Source organism: Tiliqua scincoides, chromosome 1, assembly GCF_035046505.1.
Source record: "Tiliqua scincoides isolate rTilSci1 chromosome 1, rTilSci1.hap2, whole genome shotgun sequence".
NCBI lineage: Eukaryota > Metazoa > Chordata > Lepidosauria > Squamata > Scincidae > Tiliqua > Tiliqua scincoides.
Genome location: NC_089821.1, coordinates 170,658,043 through 170,679,532, shown reverse-complemented (window position 1 = coordinate 170,679,532; position 21,490 = coordinate 170,658,043). Strand labels below are relative to the sequence as shown.

Genomic DNA, 21,490 nt, shown 5'->3' with positions numbered 1-21,490 from the left:
ATGAAAGCTGAAATTCTCATGATGCTGAGTTCTGTGCCTAGTATTAACTTCTGTGCTTACACACTTTCCAGTTAATGACTAGAGGGCAAACTGAGCTAGACCTTCCATTTTCCTTTCCAACTAACAGTATTTTGAAGTGTTTTCCAAAAGCACATTTGAAATAATGACAAAGTTATTACTTTAAATATTCTAAATTTGTCACAGGTGTTGTTTCGTTCCTGCATTTTTATTCACTTGACTGTCATTTGATTTTCATCACTGCATTTTTTCCCTTCTAAATTTCCCTTGAATCTGGAGAAGGCAATATATAAGTATTTTGAATATTGGTTCAGTCTCTGTTTTAAAAATCAAAGCAATTCACAGGCAATACATACCTTTTGCTTCTCAGTCACTGTAGACACTGATAAGAGGTTAGCCTGGAACAGAACACATACGCCATCAGCTCAGCTGGAACAATCCATTACTTTTAATCATATTAAGGGGAATGGAATTGAAAAAGGATTTGATAATGCACTGTATCCTTCATTATTTTTTGGCAGACTTTCTTGTTCTTGGGAAGAGGTATGAACAGATGGAATTGTGCAGCCCCAAGAGAAATGATGGGTCAGTTTTGGTTTTTAATGAAAATATTTTGGAAAGAGCCTTTCATAATAAAGAAGCCACCAAAGAAATAAAGGGAAAAGGAACTCCAGGTAAAAATTGTATCTTCCTGCAATTAACAAATTGTTCAACAATAGATCTTGCAGCCATTTTTCATTTATACACATCTATGCAATTGAAGGAGTCAGTGTAAGTTCCCGTAAGTTCATGGTCAATGTATCAACCAACTTAAATGCTGTACTTGGGATTCCGAGTATACCATACCCAATATCAAATTCTGAGTTTTTTCTGCAATTGCGCAGAATGGGACAATATACAAAGCCCATAATACCCATGGGTTGACAAACTGAGCAATGGCTTATCTTAGCAATGGCAAACTGGGTCAAGTATCACAGATTTTGCTTTCCCAAGCCTAGATCTGTGGTTCACAAATTACATATTACACAGGAATTCAAGAAATTTTTCCTCTTTTAAAACCCACAAGTCTTGCCAGGCTGATACTTTGACCAAAGGAAGGGCACACAGAGAGAGATACAGCTTCAGCAGTTTTCCTTAGGCCCTTTTCCAGTCCAAAAACATCCTTCCAAGGTTTTTTTTCCACACATTGGGGGGGAAAAATACAGGGAAGTGACAGAGATCCTACATCTGCCTCTTCTCCCACTGCATGTGAAAAGATAACTTAGCGAAGGTGATTTGAGCTGGAGAAAAACAGAGGTGAAAGAGTTAGGCAGCCTCTCTCCACAATCTGCCCTGGTTGCTTTGGGGGAAAAACTCACAGAACTCATGTGTGAGACTCATGCTGTGCACATATCGTAGCTCCTCCTCTCCATTGCTGGATACAATCTTGGGCAACCACAGTACAATGTGCACTTCCTCGGGAGCAAACTCCAATGTGGAGCAAAGGCTTGTTTCTTTTAAGGAGAGGCTTCAGCATGAACCAGATTATCTGGAAGGCACACATGCTAGCTTTTGAGTTCTTACACAAAAGTTTCATTCCCGCCCCCACAAGTGCCTGCTCATGTGGTGGGTTGGAGGGTCAAGGCAGAGCATGCCTACAAGCCATGCTCCCTGCCTTCTAAGTGATCAGCAAAGTACTGATCAGAGTGAAGAGATCTTTCCACGGTTGCCACCTTGTAAGTGGCAATCATAGCAGGGATCTCTCCCCACACTCAACATTTGGAGCTGCCAACAAACGCTGACCATGGATGTGTCATCAGTGGGATAGGACTTGCCACCATGCTTTCCCAGACACGCCTCCCCCATCTCCACACATGCAAGGATTCATGCGAGGCAATGTCTGAAGAGGCCTTCAGATATAGTTTTAAAACAGATGAACAACCACTGCATTTGGGGGGAAGGGGCACTCTATACACTGATTACACAGGCCAACACACATTGTGCTTCCTTAAATGTTACAATAATTCCTGGGTATATTTGAGGTTCCGATTCCAAAAATGGCATCCGCTTTGCCCTATCGCGTCTAGTTCTGGAAAGACGGCATAGCCTCTTTAGTGAATGGTTCAAGAAGTTTCCTCATGAGGAAGCCTTCACCATGGCTTCCTCATGAGGAAGCTGCTTGAACCATTCACTAAAGAGGCTATACTATATCTCCAAAACTAGACGTGATAGGGCAAAACGGATGCCATTTTTGGAATCGGCACCCCAAATTCATATCAAACCACCATAAAGTTTGGGGGAAACTTTTCTGACCCTCAGTTTTGTAGGACTGTGTTATTTGGAGCCAGTTGACAGTTACAATTGGAACAGCAGTTTACAAATTTATGCTAGACAAAGTTCACAAGTTTGGCAGTCACAGCAGAGTGGTGAGAATGATGATTGCCATTCCTTTCCCTGATTATTATGGCCAGCCAAGCACAAAACAGCACGTAAAATCCTTTCTAGCTGCCAGTGGCATTGGCTAAGCAATACAGATGAACAATAAAGAGGAGTTGTTTATTGTGCCTCCTTCAAGGCGCACTAATTGCAATCCCGTTTTCTAAGTCAAGAAGCCACATCACAGCCAACAAACGAACAAGTTGCAAAACGAGTCACAGTCATGGCTGCGAGTCAGGGTTTCTCATAGTATTAACCTCTCTTTAAATAAATTATAGCCCAATCCCTAACCCACTCCCCTGCCAGTGTAACTAGTATTGCACCAGTAGAGGCTGCTTTATGACTGTCGCCAGCAAAATAATTAAAAGCTTTGTCTCTGGTTCCAATTACATTATTTTAATAGACATTGGGACAAGCGCTCAAGGTATCTAATACATCATTATGAAGACTGGAGCATACAATTGGCAGTACCCACTTAGGTCTCCTTAAGACAGCTAATGAAAGAATTTCAACTAGGTTTTGAAGAGATCTGCTACAAGTGTCTCCTCTAGGAAGAGCTGTAATAGAATTGCTAGTAGGAGAGGTGTAAAGGTGAGCGATAGGATTTAATTCTCCAATTTCTAATGCCTTCAGGTCATTTAACTTCATTCTCCAGAGCGAGGTTTCTATCATTCACTCTGATAAAGGCTACTGCAACTATAATGTGCAATGTGATTTTGAATGATCTTTTTGATAAAAAGTCTTAAGATATTATGATTGGAGCTCAATTTCTGGCTGAGAGAGAGATGAGAACAAAAATCCGTTGTGCCAACTATAGATCAGAGCCTCCTGTTTGCGGAGGCTTGTAGTTGTGAGAAAAATGCACTGGGCTTACAATCTCTTTCCTCTGTTCTTACTTGATATTATTGAATATGATTCTTGATATTATTGAATATTATAAAAATGGTAGCAAACATGAGACTCCTAATAACTCAGGGCCCAATCCTATTCGGTGGGTGACGGCTGTTTGCAGGTCCTAGCACCAGTGGAACACTGGTGGAGTGCTGGCCAGCACTGGACTAGCACCGGTGGAGCACCAGAGCGCCACTGCTCTGCAGTCACGCAGACTGCTGGGTAGCAGAAAGTTAGGTGGGGGTGTGGGGGGAGGTGGGGAGGAGACGTTCCGGGGTGGAGGAAGGCAGAAGGAGGGCGGGGAGGGAGCGGGGCAGGAGGGAGGCGGGACCTGTGGAGTTTTGCTCCACCAGATCCTAAGCCTCCATGTTATGCTGTCTGCCTGACCCAGAGGCTCTGAATTCTATGCTGATCCTCAGGTTATCATAGAATTGAGTAGCCCCATTGCGGGGCTACTCACTTAACCCAGGAAAAGGCTTTCGTCCCTTTCACCCAAGGAGGCAGTGGCAGCTGCCTTGGGTGTGCTGGATGCAGTGGCAGCCATTTTCAGCACAGCTGCAACCCCGCACACAGGCTGCTCAGGATTGGGCTGTCAATTATTTATTCCTTACAGTTCACTTGTTCTCCTGGGGGCTGGGGATAAGAATAGGCCCTCAGTTTGGCTGTACTTGTCCTAAGAGGCGACTAAACAGCCACCGGGTAGATGGGACTCCTTAGCCTGGGAAGGCAGCTCATCTGAGAGAAGGAAAACTCTGATCCCAAACCTCCACTGCCTTGTGGCTACATCCAGTTATGGAAAAGGCTTCAGGAGTCAACCACAAGGCAAAATCCAGAGCCGGAGTCCCTGAGGCAGTTCATGGCTGAACACAGTCACGTTCTGGCAACTCCTGCGACGCCGCTGGAACCAACCGTATTGGCTTCTGCCTTTCTGTTGGACCATTTCAGCGATGTGGAGAGGGGGGATTTGCTGCATGGGTAACAGCCTATCCTCCATACCTACTTTACCCAGGCTTCGCGCACTGGAGAGGACACTGTTCCAGAACCACCATTCAGAGCGTGACACCATAGTCTTCCGAGACTGAAGGATGCCAACAACAGTTCACTTGAAAAGCTCAAGGCAATAAATTTGGAAAATGAAGGCTTCAGTCTTATACACACTTACCTGGAAGTAAGTCCCATTGAAATATGTGGGACGTACCTATGAGTAGTCATGCTTAGAATTGCTCTGTAAGATATCCAGCTTATCTGAACCCCCCAGTTACTGGTCCCTCCTGAGCCTAGGACCGTTCAATGCCTGGAAGATCCTACAGGCTCAGTCTCTCAACTCAGACCTCTGCTGCATGAGTAAACCTGATTTTGCCCATTTTCTCATATGGTCTGGCAAATCCTGAGACATTTTGGGTTTTTCTTTTCAATAGGCAAATATGCTCCAGGGCAAACACTGAAAACAGATGCTAGGGTTAAGACCAAGCAGAAATTTAGACCTTGTTACTCACAAATCTTGTTTCCCGCCCAGTTGGTCTCTGAGAAGCAATGGATGTCTATAGACAGAGAATGAAACAGCAAAAGGAGTCAGGCATTTTTCTTTTTTCTTTTTCTTTTTTTGCAAAATAGTGGCATTACCAAAAAGCAATCAAAATAAGTAAGATATATCTATTTAATCAAGTGGCTTATAAGATGGAAAATTAGATGTCTCATTAAGATATTGTGAACATGCTCATAAGATTATTGTGGTCTGTCACTATAAAATGTAATTGACAATCCACACTCAGGGGCATTCCTTAATGATAAACCAGAATAGTCTGAATTCACAGAGGAAATCTATCTAAAAGGCTAGTGTGTACATTATTTCTGAAAAACAACCTTCTCCACCCCACTGCATCATTGTCTCTTTTTTTTCTGGGGGGGGGGGGGGTTATTTTGTAAAGAAAACTTTATTTCTATGCCCTAATACTCTATAAAGTGTACCCTCCGTGCGTGTGTGTGTGCGTGTGTGTGTGTGCGCGCGCGTGCATGCGTGCGTGTGTAACACATACTCTAAGGGGGAACTTTAACCACTTACTTTGCTTATATCAGAATCCAACATGCTCTGCAAGGAGCTTGGAGAAGAATCACATCGACGCTAAAAATGAGTTGAAAATTACAGTTGCTCATTTATAGAAAGGAAAGGAAAGAAAAGAAAGCATAGCTATAAAGTATTTTAGAAATATATCTGTACCATAGGCAGGGGGTCCTGTAAGACTTGATCAATGGCTGCGCACAGCTCTTCAGTTTGTTGCCTCAACTGGGCAGGCGAACACATCTACAAGGTTATTAAAAGGAAAATAGTAGCTCCAGGCTTCTGTTCATACTCTGGTTGTTTTTTTTTAATGACCTGCTGTGTTTACTGTTCGGTGTAGATGGTACCTATTCACTCGATTCTGGGTTCTGTTTGTGAGCTCATTAAGGGTTCTGTAAGCTGATTCTGGGTTCTGTAAGTGAGCTAAATATTACAGGATAATATTGCAATGCTTTACCAGGTTCAAAACCCGCTGTGTTGTCAACTGCAATGTCCTTGGGAAGCCTAGATGTCACCCCCTGTTCATTCACTACTGCTTCCTTTTACTTCCTGCAATGTCACTTTTCTAGCCTTTCCATCTCTTCACCTTCATTTTTCTCAGGGCAAAGTGGAAACAGGCATACCCAATGCTGTGTGGCACTATAATTCCCTGACTTTAAAAATTTGGAAACATTACACAAAATAACACCACAGTTATGGCATCTTGGTGCTATGCCTCCAAGATGGTGCAGGTTTTCACCCAGATCCTTTCATGCACAGTAATAATTTCTCAAGGAGTCTTTGAAGCACGCAAACACACAGCCACAATTTGGTGCGACATCCATTTTACAGAACAAAGAGCAAACTCAGGGCTCAATCCTATCCAACTTTAAAGCTCCAGTGTAGCCACATTGTAGCCCTGTGGTAAGGAAACACATGTTCCCATACCTTGAGAAGGCCCCAGTGACTGTCCCTCCACCACAGGATGCAGCACACATCCCACTGGCACACCTGCACCAGCACTGGAAAATTGGATAGAATTGGGCCCTCCAGCATTTATTCACTCGGGGACAATTTTAAGAGAATAGAAGCTAGTGAAACTGGAAACATAAGTAGAAAGGAAGTAAATTTAATAGGAATGGTTTGAACATAGTGAGAGCAATAAAGAGACAGTGAGATAATTAAAGTCACCTCTGAACGCACGCTGAAATCTGTGTCAACAACTCCTTCAGTCTTGGTTGGTTCATCAAGTGCCTAGAGAGATTAATTCAGATAATTCTGAGGTCAGGGCAGCACTGAAAAAAATTAAACAATGAAGTGCTAACAAAAGGTGTACCATCTGTGGTTCTACATAATCACCAGTTATTTCTATTATTTATGTCCTGTCTATCTCTAATGAAATGGACATAAAGCACAATGTAAGACTAAACAATAAAGTCTACGATAAACCCAGTTATCATAAAGAGTCAACTGGTTAAAAAGATTGTATGTGAATTGTGAACCAAACCAAACTATCTTCTGATGAGTTTTGTTGGAACCATCAAAAGCAAATATACTTCTTCCAAATAAGGTTTGAGCTTTCAGGATGCCTTGTTATTTTAAACATTTTTCTCCCAGCCAAGGTCTACAATCAGAAAAAATCCTTTAATGCAACTCAAAGGAGTGATTAGACCATCCCAAGTTTTTTGGGGTTTTTTTTTAATCATTGGTTCTACTGCAGTGTTTCTTAAACTGTGGGTTGGGACCCACTAGGTGGGTCGTGAGCCAATTTCAGGTGGGTCCCCATTCATTTCAATATTTTATTTTTAATATATTAGATTTGATGCTATCCTGGTATGTGACTGCATCTGGGGAAATGTTACAGACCTGTACTTTGAACAGGCTACTATGTATATGCTTTTAACAATGATGGTAAATAGGACTTACTCCTGGGTAAATGTGGGTAGGATTGCAGCCTAGGATGGTTAAAATTTTCATGCTTGATGATGTCACATCCAGTGGGTGCCGATGGATTCTCATTCTAAAAAGTGGGCCCTGGTGCGAAAAGTTTGAGAACTACTGTATTGCATTTCTGCTGCAGTATGCCCTCCTGTCCTCTAGAGGGGGCATGCACACTGCTGTTTGACTTTGTCCTATATAGCAATGAATGATTCCCCTTGATTTATATACTAAACACAATCCATTAGAGAATCCATATAGTAAACACAATTTGTTAGAGAACCAAGCTGTTCTCTAGTCTATTTCAACTAGACTAGGTGACTTGACTAGTTCTCTAGTCACCTGTTTAAAACAGCACATCTGGACTGTGCAAAAATAAATCAAGACAGACTTACCTATCACGCCACCTTTCAGTTTTACCAGTTACATCTTGGACACACCATGCATACCAATCAAACTCATTTTCTCATTGCCCTCTTATTGTCACACACAGACCAACTACTCTGTTGCAGTGCAGGAGTCTGGTGCCACAGTGAAATCAGTCAATTCCTCTGAAGTCTGGCTGGTTTGGTCCCCTCAGTTGCTGTTTCACTTGTCCTAACACTGGCAAGGTGAGGTGAGCAGCACCTGCTGAAATGCTCTTTAATCCCAACTGCTACGAACACTGGCTCAATTTTGGTTTGAAATAGTTTTATTTTCTGTTGCTACAGCAAGCTCAATGGCTCACTTCTTCCAAACACAAACAGCAAAGGAAGGAACAGATGGTTCCACCATCCTGATGAGTTGTGCAGCATCTTCAGTTTTAATCCAGATGCTTTTCCAGACCATGTTAATGAGAAGACTGGCAGCTCTTGGTTTGTCTGCTCTTCCCACCCTGCTCCTCTCCTCCCCTACAGCTGCCTGGTATCTTGTGGTGGTGTCACCACAGCAATCAGCTCAGGGTCACATCCTGTTGTTCCTGCCAACATGGCTAGTGCATGTGCAGTCCATAGGCGGACATCATCTTATGTCTGCTCTGCTTCAAAAAAATTTCTACTAATATGATGTCATGTCCATGTTCGCACAAACCATAGCTTTGAAAAATCAGCCCTCTGCCCCCTCTCAAAAATGTAACTAGCACTTGCTCATTAGCTTAAGGTCAAATAATAATAATAATAATAATAATAATAATAATAATAATAATAATAATAATAATAATAATAATAATAATAAAAATAATAATAATAAACTTTATTTATATCCTGCCCTATGTCAAATAGATGACATACTTTATTGTGTGATAAGGGCTTGTGTGCCTAAAAGTATACAAATAGCAGCCACTCGGGTCAGTTAGACTGGGACTGCTGGAAGAGAAGACTGCTTTCCCCAACAGTCCCAATTTAGTTTGGGGCCCTCCACGGGTGCTATTTGTCCTGGGAGTCAAATTACCAGTGATGCTGATGGGAGCAATCCTTTAAAAAAAAATAGCAGCACAAATAAATCCAGACCAGCACTACGGTGGGGGCAACAGACTAAAATTCTCCCTGCATGGTTCCAGTCCAAATCGGAGATTTTGAATACTGGCTAGTTTGGCAGTTGAAGTGTGGTGATCTGCTACGTCTAGCTGGTGGGCTGCTTTTGTCTGTTTTTGCTCACAGTCGCAAAGCCTAGAGGATAGTAGCACCCACTTTGCAATCTAAAATTTGAAAAGGCAACTCTCAGTTATGAAATTAACCCCAAACTCCTGAATATTCTGCAACATTTACATGTGTGAGCAAACAACTAACCTTCTGCTCCAGGAGGAGTGTGTTTGTAGGGATTGCAGCAAATGCCTTGTAGCTTGTCTTGATCTTGTGTGGCTACAGTTTTCAACCAAACAGAGAGGAGAAATTAAGGTGTAAAGAGGAAATGTGTTATTAAAATTCCCTTAAAGTTTACTGTAAGATTATACCCCTTAGTCCTTCTGCCTTACTTCAGCTAAATACATAAAATAATAACTGGTATTTAAACATGAAATCATTGCAGATCACCCCCATCTTCCTCTGTTGCCTCCTTTTAATTTAGACTGTGAGCCCATTGGGGCAGGGACCTGTCTTATCTTCTATTGTAAAGCATGATGCATGTTGACGGTGCTTTATTAGTTACTATTTATCATCTTCTTCCTCCTCATCAGAGGAATCCGTCATTTACTATTTTAGAAGAGTTTTTCAAATAAGTACTTCGCGCATTCCATATATACTTTTAAATGTAGGAATCCACACAATACTCACTTAAGAGAATTGATATACAACCACAATCAACAAAATATACTTCATGCAAACCACATGTATGAAAAGTTTTCTTTTTGACTATATGGATGACAGGGTGAACTGCAGAATCAGGAGAGGTCACTCAGGCTAGGAACAGATTATACTTTGCAGCCCAATAGGAATAATTTACCCCTTAGAGCAGCAGTTCCCAAACTGTGGGTCTATGGCCCACCAGTGGGGTCATGACCCAATTTTGGGTGGTTCATGAAACTGACAGGGTAGATTAGGCCATGTGCATCAAGCATTAATCAACCTGCTACTTGGGGCGAGCACTGCTGCCCAATCACCATTATAACCACAGAGACTTGAGCAGGTTGTAAAGTGAAACTTGTTTTGGGTGAGTTCCAATGTTAAAAACGTTGGGAACCACGAACTTAGAGGTATCTTGGCACTAGCCCTGATTCAGCATTGGTAGTGTGATAACACCATAAGTGTAATTGTGTGGAGACAGAAAGAAGGGAAATACTTCATGTTCTTCCTGCAGTTGCCTTTTCTGTCTATTTAAAAAGTCAGTGAAGGAGATGAAATCGACTAGACAAGATGACAATCAGCTTTTGGTCTAGACAATTTCACTCCTAAGGGATAAACAAATGTAAAATACTGTGAATGATGCCTTCTGAGGTTGTCCCTCCTTGCCTTGGTTAATTCTTGTTCTTTGCACATGTGCAGTCCAGACTGCCAAAGTGCTAGAAATAATTTTTTCTCCTTCCAAAGTGCTACTTTTTATGTTGCTGCTGCCAAAGACTCTGCACTGAAAAGGACACAGAAACAATATTGTTTCGATTCCTCGCACTCCTCTTCCCTTTCCTCTCTTTTCCAGTTTCTCTTCCAAAGCAGGCTCTGAAATGTAAGTAGTGTCAGAGACCAGAAACTCTCAAAGGATGAGTTTATAACTACAAATATGGAATAAACTGCTGCTTATCAGTTTTTTGCAGCTACTGCATTTGCAATGCACTGAGACACCAGTCAGTCATAATAATAAATCTGCCATCATACTGTGTGTTATTTGTTCTTCCCTTGTTTTGATTCCAGTTGTTTCAATAAGTGCATGAAAGCTCTGTCCAAAACAGGAGTTTCATCTAGTCAAAACAACAGTTCCATGAGAGACAGTGATATGCAGGAGACAAAGAACATGAGGAGATCACAAGATACCATGACCTGTGAGTAAAACCTGCGCATCTCTGGAAGGAGGTCAGTATTGTGCCAACTGTCCTTGAACCCTCTGGAGCAGTGCCTAGAAGTCTGAAGGACATCTTGGCCATGAGCAAATTACATCAACTCAGCTCCAAAGAAGTTGCTTGGAACAGCAAGAATCCTACTAAGATATCTCTGTAATTCCCAGGATCTTGGTTGAATCCCGAATTGCAGACTGTAACCAGCCCAGCATAGGCTGTGATGAAATAACAACAATAAAAGACTCCTGTCCTGTGTCTGCAAAACCTAAATGTAATATGCAAACTGTATACCATCTTTCCCCTTCCTATCCCTTGTTCAGTGGGATCTATACAAGCAAGCAGAATTATTAGCCATCTTAATCAGACGCTGCTTGTTCTTACGGGGGAGAGCACTGAATCATGCACACACACACACACACACACACACACACACCCTGTTTGAGTCGTAAAGGAGAACTGATTATATGTAAATATTTATAATCAGTAATATAGCTGCTACGTTTTAAATTGAAGTTAATTAAAACTATTCAATGGCACCAACCACAGAGTCAGAGTCAGCCCTGAACAGTAATAATAGTTCTATCCATTAACAATGTCTTCAAATGAGCCCATGCAAGCTTAAATTGTGCTGCAATCAATGGGACTGAAATGTGCAATGGCAGCCAACATACCATTAGTGTCAGAAAATGCAGGGTGCATCATACCCAAAATCAAAACATTTAGTTCAAATGAATTAATTCATGATTTAATCCTGTGTTTCCTACGCCAATGAACAAGCAAGATCAGATTTGTCATTCTAGCAACAAAAAAAAGCAAGAATTAAAGAAAAAGAATATCCCTTTTAACTAGCCTGGTTGTGTTGATTTCATAAAGTTAACACTTTTCACACATATGAAAGAGTAACCATTCTATGGGCCCAATCCTATCCAACTTTCGAGCACTGATGTAGCAGTGCCAACAGGGCCAGCGGTGCATCCTGCGGTGGGGGGACAGTCACAGAGGTCTCCTTTATTTAATCCTCCTTTAAACTTTAGTCCCTTACATCAGGGCTGCACTACTGCTGCCTCAGTGTTAGAACGTTGGATAGGATTCAACCCTACGTTAAATTTAAAATAGCCTCCACCACAATCATTATGTTAGCCCAGGAGTGTCCAAAGTTTTTGGCAGGAAAGCCACATCTTCTCTCTGACACTGTGGTGGGGGCAGGGGGGAAAAGGAATTAATTTACATTTCAAATTTGAATAAATTTACATAAATTAATATATTAGAGATGGAACTTGTATGAATGAATGAAGGTCTTGTAATAGCTCAAGGCCTATAAAAGGCCTTGCACAAAGCAAAGCCAGCCTTTCCTTTGCTGCTGCTGCTACATCACAGATGTGAAACAGCAAGCCGTGGAAGGAGCCCTTGTCCCACAGCTCACACGAGAGGTCGAACAGTTGGCTGTCACGCTGAGAGTAGTTGCATCAGGTCAGTGAGGGCTCCACAAGTCTCCGTAGGGCCAGAGGCTCATTGGAGACTGGGAGCTCCCTGAGGGCCAGATTGGGAGTCCTCAAGGGCTGCAACTGGCCCCAGAGCTGGGGTTTGGGCACCCCTGTGTTAGCCCTTGTGAAGTCAGATACCATTAATACATTGCCCCCATTTCAGAGGTCATACTAACATTGTTTCCATTCACTGAAACATGGAAGGATATCCATGGAAAACCATTCTGTGCAGGAGAAATCACTCATGCATTGAAGACATGACTGTAATAAATATGAGGAAATCCCCTGTAATAAATATGAGGAAATCTCAACAGGGTTGAGGCACATTGTGGAAAACATTTTTGGAATTTACTTTTTCCATCTTTCTTTCTGAAAACAAAACAGGTTTCCTGACTCAGAAGAAGCAAGAGGAATAAAAGCGCAGAAGTGAGCAAGCAAGTAAGCAAATAAGAGTGAATACCTGGGGAGCCTTATTCTCAGAGTCAGAAGGCAGAGAGAAAGAGAGCGGTGAAGTCAGTTCCCTGGACCTTGACAGCAGTGAGCAAGGAGAGCGGGCCATGGGAGGAGATCTCGGCTGTGTTACTGTTGGGGTCCTGGGTCTTGCAGGTGCAGGGCAAGCTCTGTAGCTTGAGTGCACTGAATTGGGATTAGTCTCTGGTGAAGGGGATTTTATATTATAGTCTGGAGGGGAAGGTGAGGTAGAACCTGTATGAGAAAAAGGCCAATAAGATGAAGGAACTGGTGAACGTGCATTTGAATCCTTAACAGGGACTTGTGACAGGTATTCTTTTGATTTAGAACTAGGGTACATAAAGATTGGACGACGAGAAGGATATTTTTCTAAAGTGGGGGAGAGTGCATCTCTTTGGTTAGTAGCAGGAGACAGTGGATAGGATTTGGCAGTAAAAGTGGGAGAGTAGGTGTGGACTCTCTTTGACTTCTCAGGCCCTTGGGTTCTGTGGGCAGGAGAATGGGCCCCTTTGGAAGAAGAAGGATGTCTTGGGACATGTGGAGGTAAGGAGGAATTGGACATCTTGGTTTGTAAGAGAGGAGACACAACTATTTTTCTATAGGAAGAAACGTTGGGTGACAAAGGGCGCAATTTGTCAGGAGAAAGTGCCCTGGCATCCAGGTGCCTTTTAGGGGACAAGGACCTGACTCTAAGCATAGGACTAGACTTTGAAGGCAACACACTCGTGTGGTTTGGTGCAGTAGAAAACACTGTCAAGTGAAAGTCATCTTGGTTGGGAGAAGCAGACCGAATGGAAAAACTTGAGGCAGACTTCTTTGGAGTTGGAGGGGTTGCTTTAAATGTCTGGTCTATTGCTGGTGTTGAAGAACCTAAAGAATTGGGAGAAAATGAAGCAGGGCAAGAGGCAGGAGAAAATGGCCTTTTGGGAGAAGTGCCTGACTTCAGGATCGCAGTCAACAGAGAGAGCCTGGTTGGCACAGGGGATTTAATTCCAGACTTCAGAAGATTTCCACTAGATGACATTTGACTACAAGGATTGTTTACACTACATATGGTTGAGGAGGAGCCATGGAAAGGAGAAGAAAGAGGCGGTGGACTAGGAGATAATAAGTGTGTGGTGATATAGATAGGAACTGCAGACAAAGCAGTAAATCTCTTGGAAGGCGGAGGAGTCAGGGCCTGAGGGGATGAACTCTGAGATGTAGCGCCTGAACTGGAAACTTGTGAAAAGGGAAGTGAGCTCTTGTTCGGTGAAAGAGATGTGGCAGGTTCTGAGATTTTGTGAAGACTGCTAGCCTGGAGACCGCTGGGTATCATCTGTGCATTTTCTGATAGGCTCTTAAGTGGGAGTGACGGTCTTTTCAGAATGGGAGAAGGTAAACTGTAGGAAGCAGTAGCCTGCGAATAGGTTGATGACTGTTGTATAGAGGATCCATTGGCAGACTGCCATTGGCTATGGGATTCTTGCAGAGAAGTGGCTTGCTGGAGAATAGGAGCCGGATTATGTTCTACTGTCAGGTCAGGTGGAGAAAGTAAGAAGGTGACAGGCGACTTATGGGAAAGATGATCAGAGGTAGACAGAGGAGAAGTGAACTGGAGGGGGAAAAAGATAAAAAAGCATGTTAGAGCAGAGTCCATGTCATTATTAACAGTATGTATCTTTCTTACCTCTGCAATTATGATGCTTGTTAGTAAACACTGTGCTTTAATATATCACCTATTTTAATTATCAGAGTTTTACTGAATAATGTTGCTAAGAGCTCATCATTTTACATTAAATTGCACACACAAATTATTTGTTGATGTGTAATCTTCTATTAATAAAATGGCATACAATTTTTATGTTCCATGCTAATTTGTTTCATAACTTTGCAAAAATAATAAAAAACCATTTTAAACAATGTCACCAGCAGTGGCATCGTAGAAATTAAGCACAATCAAAGCTTTTAAAAATGCAAACTCTGAAAGGATCACATCAGCAAACACTTTATGTCAGATGAAACTGCAAATTGACCAATATATTCAGTGTGAATAACTGAATGTTCAGTTATTCACACAGAAACCCCGGAGAAACTAATGTGCACATATCAGCATAGCTGTGAATGGAACTGCAGCCACTAGGCGCATTTCTGAGACTCATTTTGTTGATTATAAATCAAGAACTATAAAATTGTACCAGGGCAAGGAAAGGCATTAGGACAGGGTAGAGAATGAAAGCCAAACCAGAGCTAGTTAGTTAGGGGAAATGAGAAGTTATCAAGGGTCAGCGACAGAAACCAGAAGGCAAGCAGGACGGTCAAGAAGTAGAGCTGAGTTGGTATAGCTGAAGTCAGGAAAGTATCCAAAGCAAATACCAACTGTTTCTTGCATAGCTGCTTGTAGTGGTCAGCAGTCAGTGGGGTGGAAGCCGTGGTCAGCCAATTAACACCCTGCCAACATTTGAAAACCGAAAAGAGAGCATGGAAGGTCCTACGTTAGGTGGCTTTTCTGCATATTCACAAACATCTCATGCGGAGAGTGCAGGCAGTCAAACTCGAGCAGGTGGAAATTAGCATTTCCAAATGGCTGCTAAAGGAAAAACATGGAATAGTGCCATGTTTTGATTCTGAGTAATGGAAGGGCTGGTGTTTGTTGTTCACATACCTGTCAAGACCCCGGTTGTTTTCAAAGCTGCTGTGTTTCATGCAGCAAACTCATTTTAGCCAGCAACTCCTCTTATGATGTTCATCACAGCGAAGTGGTGTTCTGAACGTTTCATTATGCAGTGACTTGTCCCACCTCAAACTACTTCTAAATAGTTTTCCAGAATGTGGTGTGTTTTAATTTCATCTCGCCACATATAAGAATATCCCCCTCCCCCCAAAAAAACACATTAAGCAATACAAAGCAGCCAGCAGAAAGAGCAAGGAACAGAGCGGAGACAGCCCAACTGAATTCAAGAAGCAATACAGAATGCAACTCAAGCACTGGTGCGGGATACACCATGCTTTATTCATCACATTGAGAGGCTGCTGCTCAATATTTTCTTCCAGTGTCTTTGTGTAGGAGACAGGAAGTCACTGGAATCGTCAGACCTTCAGAAAGATTAACAACTTGTCCATAGAAAATACTCTTTGTACTTCTATTCCACAGCAGCGGATAGGGTAAAAACTGATTTGTACTTGCACATTTAGCTACATTCAGAATGACTTATATTTTGGTTGGTTGGCAACCTTCAGTCTCAAAAGACTCTGGTATAAGCCTACAGCACCCGGTATTCCCAAGCAGTCTCCCATCCAAGTACTAACCAGGCCTGACCCTGCTTAGCTTCTGAGATCAGACAAGATATGGCACGTGCAGTATTTTTAATACCCATCATCACAAAGTGAAGCAGTGCATCATTGAGCAGTGAAGTGGCTAAGTTTGCAGACGACACCAAACTTTTCCGAGTGGTAAAGACCAGAAGTGATTGTGAGGAGCTCCAGAAGGATCTCTCCAGACTGGCAGAATGGGCAGCAAAATGGCAGATGCGCTTCAATGTCAGTAAGTGTAAAGTCATGCACATTGGGGCAAAAAATCAAAACTTTAGATATAGGCTGATGGGTTCTGAGCTGTCTGTGACAGATCAGGAGAGAGATCTTGGGGTGGTGGTGGACAGGTCGATGAAAGTGTCGACCCAATGTGCGGCAGCAGTGAAGAAGGCCAATTCTATGCTTGGGATCATTAGGAAGGGTATTGAGAACAAAACGGCTAGTATTATAATGCTGTTGTACAAATCTATGGTAAGGCCACACCTGGAGTATTGTGTCCAGTTCTGGTCGCCGCATCTCAAAAAAGACATAGTGGAAATGGAAAAGGTGCAAAAGAGAGCGACTAAGCTGATTACGGGGCTGGGGCACCTTCCTTATGAGGAAAGGCTACGGCGTTTGGGCCTCTTCAGCCTAGAAAAGAGACGCCTGAGGGGGGACATGATTGAGACATACAAAATTATGCAGGGGATGGACAGAGTGGATAGGGAGATGCTCTTTACACTCTCACATAATACCAGAACCAGGGGACATCCACTAAAATTGAGTGTTGGGAGGGTTAGGACAGACAAAAGAAAATATTTCTTTACTCAGCGCGTGGTCGGTCTGTGGAACTCCTTGCCACAGGATGTGGTGCTAGCGTCTAGCCTAGACGCCTTTAAAAGGGGATTGGACGAGTTTCTGGAGGAAAAATCCATTATGGGGTACAAGCCATGATGTGTATGCGCAACCTCCTGATTTTAGAAATGGGTTAAGTCAGAATGCCAGATGTAGGGGAGGGCACCAGGATGCAGGTCTCTTGTTATCTGGTGTGCTCCCTGGGGCATTTGGTGGGCCGCTGTGAGATACAGGAAGCTGGACTAGATGGGCCTATGGTCTGATCCAGTGGGGATCAGACCATGTTCTTATGTTCTTATGTAAAGTGTTAGAGTTACAACTAAAAATGCAGGAAGAAGTACACAGAGATTACTCAATCAGGTTTGCTTCATGCATTTCAGCTCCACTCTGCTTGTCCAAAAGAATCAATCGTTCTTGCTGCATTGCAGTCTAATCCTTTCTGAGATTGGGCCACTGAGCACAGGGGTTTATGACAGCGGAGGCTTTTGACAGCGGCAGGCTTCTTCCAGACCAGCACAGGTAAGTGTGATGGCAGTGGGGGTGGGATGGAGCAGGGAAGGGAAGGAACAGGGGTCATCCCAGCTGTGGCAGAGATGGGGAAGGAGGTGAATTGGGAGTGGAATCGGCGGCATGTGCATGCACAGATATCCCAATCCCATCTGTCTCTCTTGCCACCGCCATTACATGCTTCCAACTCGCTAAGCAGGAAGAGACCCACAGCTGTGGTGGAGTCTTTTCCCAGGGTTTGTGGACAAAACTTTGCTTACTCTGAGATCTTTTTGACTCCCCCCCTCCCCACAGATACTGTGCGCACTCCTTTGGTGCAGGTGCATCAGCAGGGTGGGATTTGGGTAGGATTCAGCTGTTAGAGTCAGACTGTAAAGCCCCAAATCCCCCAATGCACAGTAATCTAAAGGTTATTTTCCACTTGGCCAGACATGTACAGAGAAGTCAGTTTCATGTAGAAAAGCCTGTGAAACCCATCCACTGATAAATCATGAGTGTGAAGGCTCTGTGTTTACATAGGGCAATCTACATACAAGTGAGATGCTTTCAACCTTCCAACATGGAAGTAAGCCATAGGAATTTTGTAAGGTGTAAAACAGTCCTAGGTAGCAAAGAATGTTTGCTTTGGTAAACTCTTGTTTCAGCCATCACAAACTGAACAAGCATGGTAATACTCAATTTTTCATAGCTGTAGAGCAGGGGTGCCCAAACCCCGGCCCGGGGGCCACATGCGTCCCTCGAGGCTTCTCAATGCGGCCCTCAGGGAGCCCCCAGTCTCCAGTGAGCCTCTGGCCCTCCAGAGATTTGCTGGAGCCTGCACTGGCCCAACGCAACTGCTCTCAGCGTGAGGGCAACTGTTTGACCTCTTGCATGAGCAGTGGGATGAGGGCTCCCTCCACTGCTTACTGTTTCACATCTGTGATGCAGTAGCAGCAGCAAAGGAAAGGCCAGCCTTGCTTTGTGCAAGGCCTTTTATAGGCCTTGAGCTATTGAAAGACCTTCATTCATTCATATAAGTTCATCTTTAATATATTCATTTATGTAAACTTATGCAAATTTATTCAAATTTTAAATGTAAATTAATTCTTTCCCCCCCCCCCCAGCCCCTGACACAGTGTCAGAGAGATGATGTGGCCCTCCAGCCAAAAACTTTGGACACCCCTGCTGTAGAGCCGTGCTGAAGGTATAAAGAAAACATAATAAGTTACTGCCCCACCTTCAGTGCCGTTTTTGCTTTACCATCACACCAACCTCTAAGCTAGACATGTAGTCTCTCTCAGCTATAGAGGACCATCATAGGCAATTAATCATGGAGTGGGAAACAAAGAAACCAAGAACAATACAAATGGACAGGTTTCCACAGAGAAGAAAAAAAGTTTCTCTCACACACACACTCAAACACAGGCATAACATTATACCTGAGAATGTTTCTGTTGATTGACAGGACTGTGGGGAAGATCAGTGTGTGACAGCTGTGGAGCATTCAGCTGTCTTCTTGACTCATCGCTAGTAGTCACATGAGATGGATCCAAACCCTTGGAACTTCCGTGTTCATACCCATTGTCAGTAGTCGTCGTTTTGTCTTCATCCAAGTCCGTAATAAAGACAAATTCAGCTTTAAAAAGGTCATTTCTGTCCATTTTCCCTTTGCTTGGGTTACACTCCTTGGTTTGGAATTGATCGTGGCCACTGTTCGTGCAACCTGTGACTTTGACGTTCCCTTTGCGTCCACCTCCTAGAGTCTGATCTGCAGAAAATACTTCAATCTAGAAAAAGATAATTAGAGATTATATGGTGCTACTTGTAGGACTATACTACTAGTTAAACCTTACAGCAAATCAGGAAAAAAAAATGCCTAAGATCCTGGGCTACAGGAAAGAATGGACGTGTTTCAGAGAAAGAGAGAGGAAGGGGGTGGGGATAGCTCATTTAAGTAACATGGTTTCCACTGTTAGCACCTACACTCTGTCAATAATATATTGTCTAATGCATGTGGCCGGATACAAGAGAAGGCATTTTGACCCCTCTAGCTACATGGGAGGGGTGGAGAAAACAGAAGAAAGAATTCATGTTGTAGAAAGAGCAGTGCAGACACTGGGCAGAGGCAGGTGCAGTCAAGCAGAAGGGACTATGAGTACCTTCAAAACCAGACTACAATAGAGTGTGGATTCTGCGGGACACACAGAAACAAACAATGGCTCCCACAATTATCAGAGAGAGAAATCTGGGGCAAACCCCCATAAATATCAAAGGAACAAAAGGGGCCTCAAACCATTGCATTCTCAGAGCACACGAAACAAAAGGACTTGCAGTTGGGACGGTCGACCGTGCTTGTAAGTGTAAGCATTTCAGTACAAAGAAGAATTGTTCTGGTACAGAGATTCATTTTCTGGTCTTTCACCCTCTAATGCCAGAAACAGCCATGCTGTAGCTCTTGAAGTAGAGGGTGGAGACTGTCTACATCAACTCATAGTTTAAAAATGCATGTACTCTTCGACTTCTCTCAAGATACATCTCATAGGAAAGAGTGATGTACTGTACTGCTGTACACCAATGCCTAGATAGCATACATGTTTAAGAATCCTAATGGTTTGTCACAGCACAGCTCCTTTGGGAAAACAGGCCAATTCTTAATAAGGTCACCTCTTTCAGAATTTAAGAAACTGTAGAGAAGACAGGCAAGGCACTTTGCACAATCTGGCAAAATATTATTGAAGAACAGATTGTTGCTTGTGCTGGTACTTCTCACTAAGTTCCACGGTCACAGCATGACCTGAGTTCAGATTTTCTTTAGAGGAGAGATCACTAGAGGCATTGTCTTGGCAGTGCAGTCATGACATGGCATCCCTGGGGTTCCATTCCAATAATGAAACCCTCAGGTCAGGCACCCTGTAATCCTTCAATCATGAGCAGTGCTTCCCAACCCTCAGAAGTCCTTCTAAGGCCTCCAGAAGGGCAAAAATAGCAACTTATGGTTTTGGGTCAGAAAGTACAGCTCCAGTTGCAGTCCTATGGTTATATCATGTTATATCAGGGGATCAGGTCCAGATGAACCTGTGGGTTTGGAACATGTGGTTATAGAAAACTGCTCTATAGAATCTGCAGATAATCAGTCTGGACCTGTATTTGTTATATTTATCAATATATAGGTCTGAGCTTTTAAATTAGGTAGCAAGTGTTCTGCAAGAAATATCAGGTACCTCTGACTGCCCAATCCTATCCCCCACCACTGGTGCAGATGCAGCCATGCTGGCAGAATGTACACTACATCCAATGGTGATGTAACCACTGCTTTTGAAACACATTCGAAGACTCCCTTCCCCAAATATTTTATAAATTAGCGTAAAAATAAGCAAGCATCCTACTTGGCTTCGAGGAATTTCTTGATAGTTCTCGCCCACAGATTCATTTAGAGCTCTCCCAGGGACAGTTTCAGCATCAGCCACGTGGAACGGAGTTGGCAGTCTTCCAATTAAGGGAAAAAACGTGAACCTCAGGAATCCAGATTCAGAAGGAGCCTACAACATACACATATAAATACATATATTAGAAACAAGTATATTTGTCAAGTCAACGATGCTGCAGTTTAAAATCCTTGTTGAACAGCAAAATAGCTAACAGGCTTCCAGACCCAAATTATTTAAAAAGGATACAATGTGCCACTATATAAAAAAATCATACCTATTCTCTGTAAAAGAAATTTAGTGCGGACCTTTTTCACATCTCTTACCCCAGTCTGTTCTTCACATAGTGTGGACTACTGCTTAGAAGATATTAAATACACACTGTAGACCTATGCTCAAGTCTTAGGGAAATGATTCAGCTCCAGTTCCTTAACTGAATGCCCTAGATGAGATTCCATGAATTAGATATTCGGAGAGTAGGCAGTTTGTGTGGGCACATGAAGAATTTTGGATATAAAGATTCAATGTGTTCCGCCATCCAGTTACAAAAATGCTACAGTGGCTACTCCTTAACAATTCTATTAGGCAAAAAAGTTTCTATTTAAACTGATACTTTAACTTAAATCTCACACCATATATATTTCTTGATATTTTAAGAATGCTTATATTATTTAATATTACAAAGAATACTTATTCTTAATACTGAATATAAATATCTCTGAAGGTTCTTTGATCC

General features: G+C 42.7%; 1 protein-coding gene across 7 annotated transcripts in view; it reads right to left on the bottom strand.

The window, feature by feature from the left end:
* MLIP (muscular LMNA interacting protein) overlaps positions 1–21,490 on the bottom strand; it is a 58,484-nt gene that overhangs the window by 15,427 nt on the left and 21,567 nt on the right. For 5 of the 7 annotated variants that reach the window (XR_010793581.1, XR_010793578.1, XR_010793579.1 and 2 more), the window contains exons 2-10: positions 20,716–20,868; positions 18,769–19,116; positions 12,708–14,312; positions 9,067–9,138; positions 6,554–6,616; positions 5,543–5,626; positions 5,387–5,446; positions 4,821–4,865; positions 375–416 (exon numbers count right to left, since the gene is read on the bottom strand). Coding sequence is in view for 2 of the 7 variants with exons in the window: in XM_066612414.1 (XP_066468511.1) it covers positions 375–416; positions 4,821–4,865; positions 5,387–5,446; positions 5,543–5,626; positions 6,554–6,616; positions 9,067–9,138; positions 12,708–14,312; positions 18,769–19,116; positions 20,716–20,868 (2,472 nt within the window). In the remaining 5 variants the exon portion in view is untranslated. The remainder of the gene's footprint in view (positions 1–374; positions 417–4,820; positions 4,866–5,386; positions 5,447–5,542; positions 5,627–6,553; positions 6,617–9,066; positions 9,139–12,707; positions 14,313–18,768; positions 19,117–20,715; positions 20,869–21,490) is intronic. The other 2 variants (XR_010793580.1, XR_010793582.1) reach the window with 2 other exon arrangements.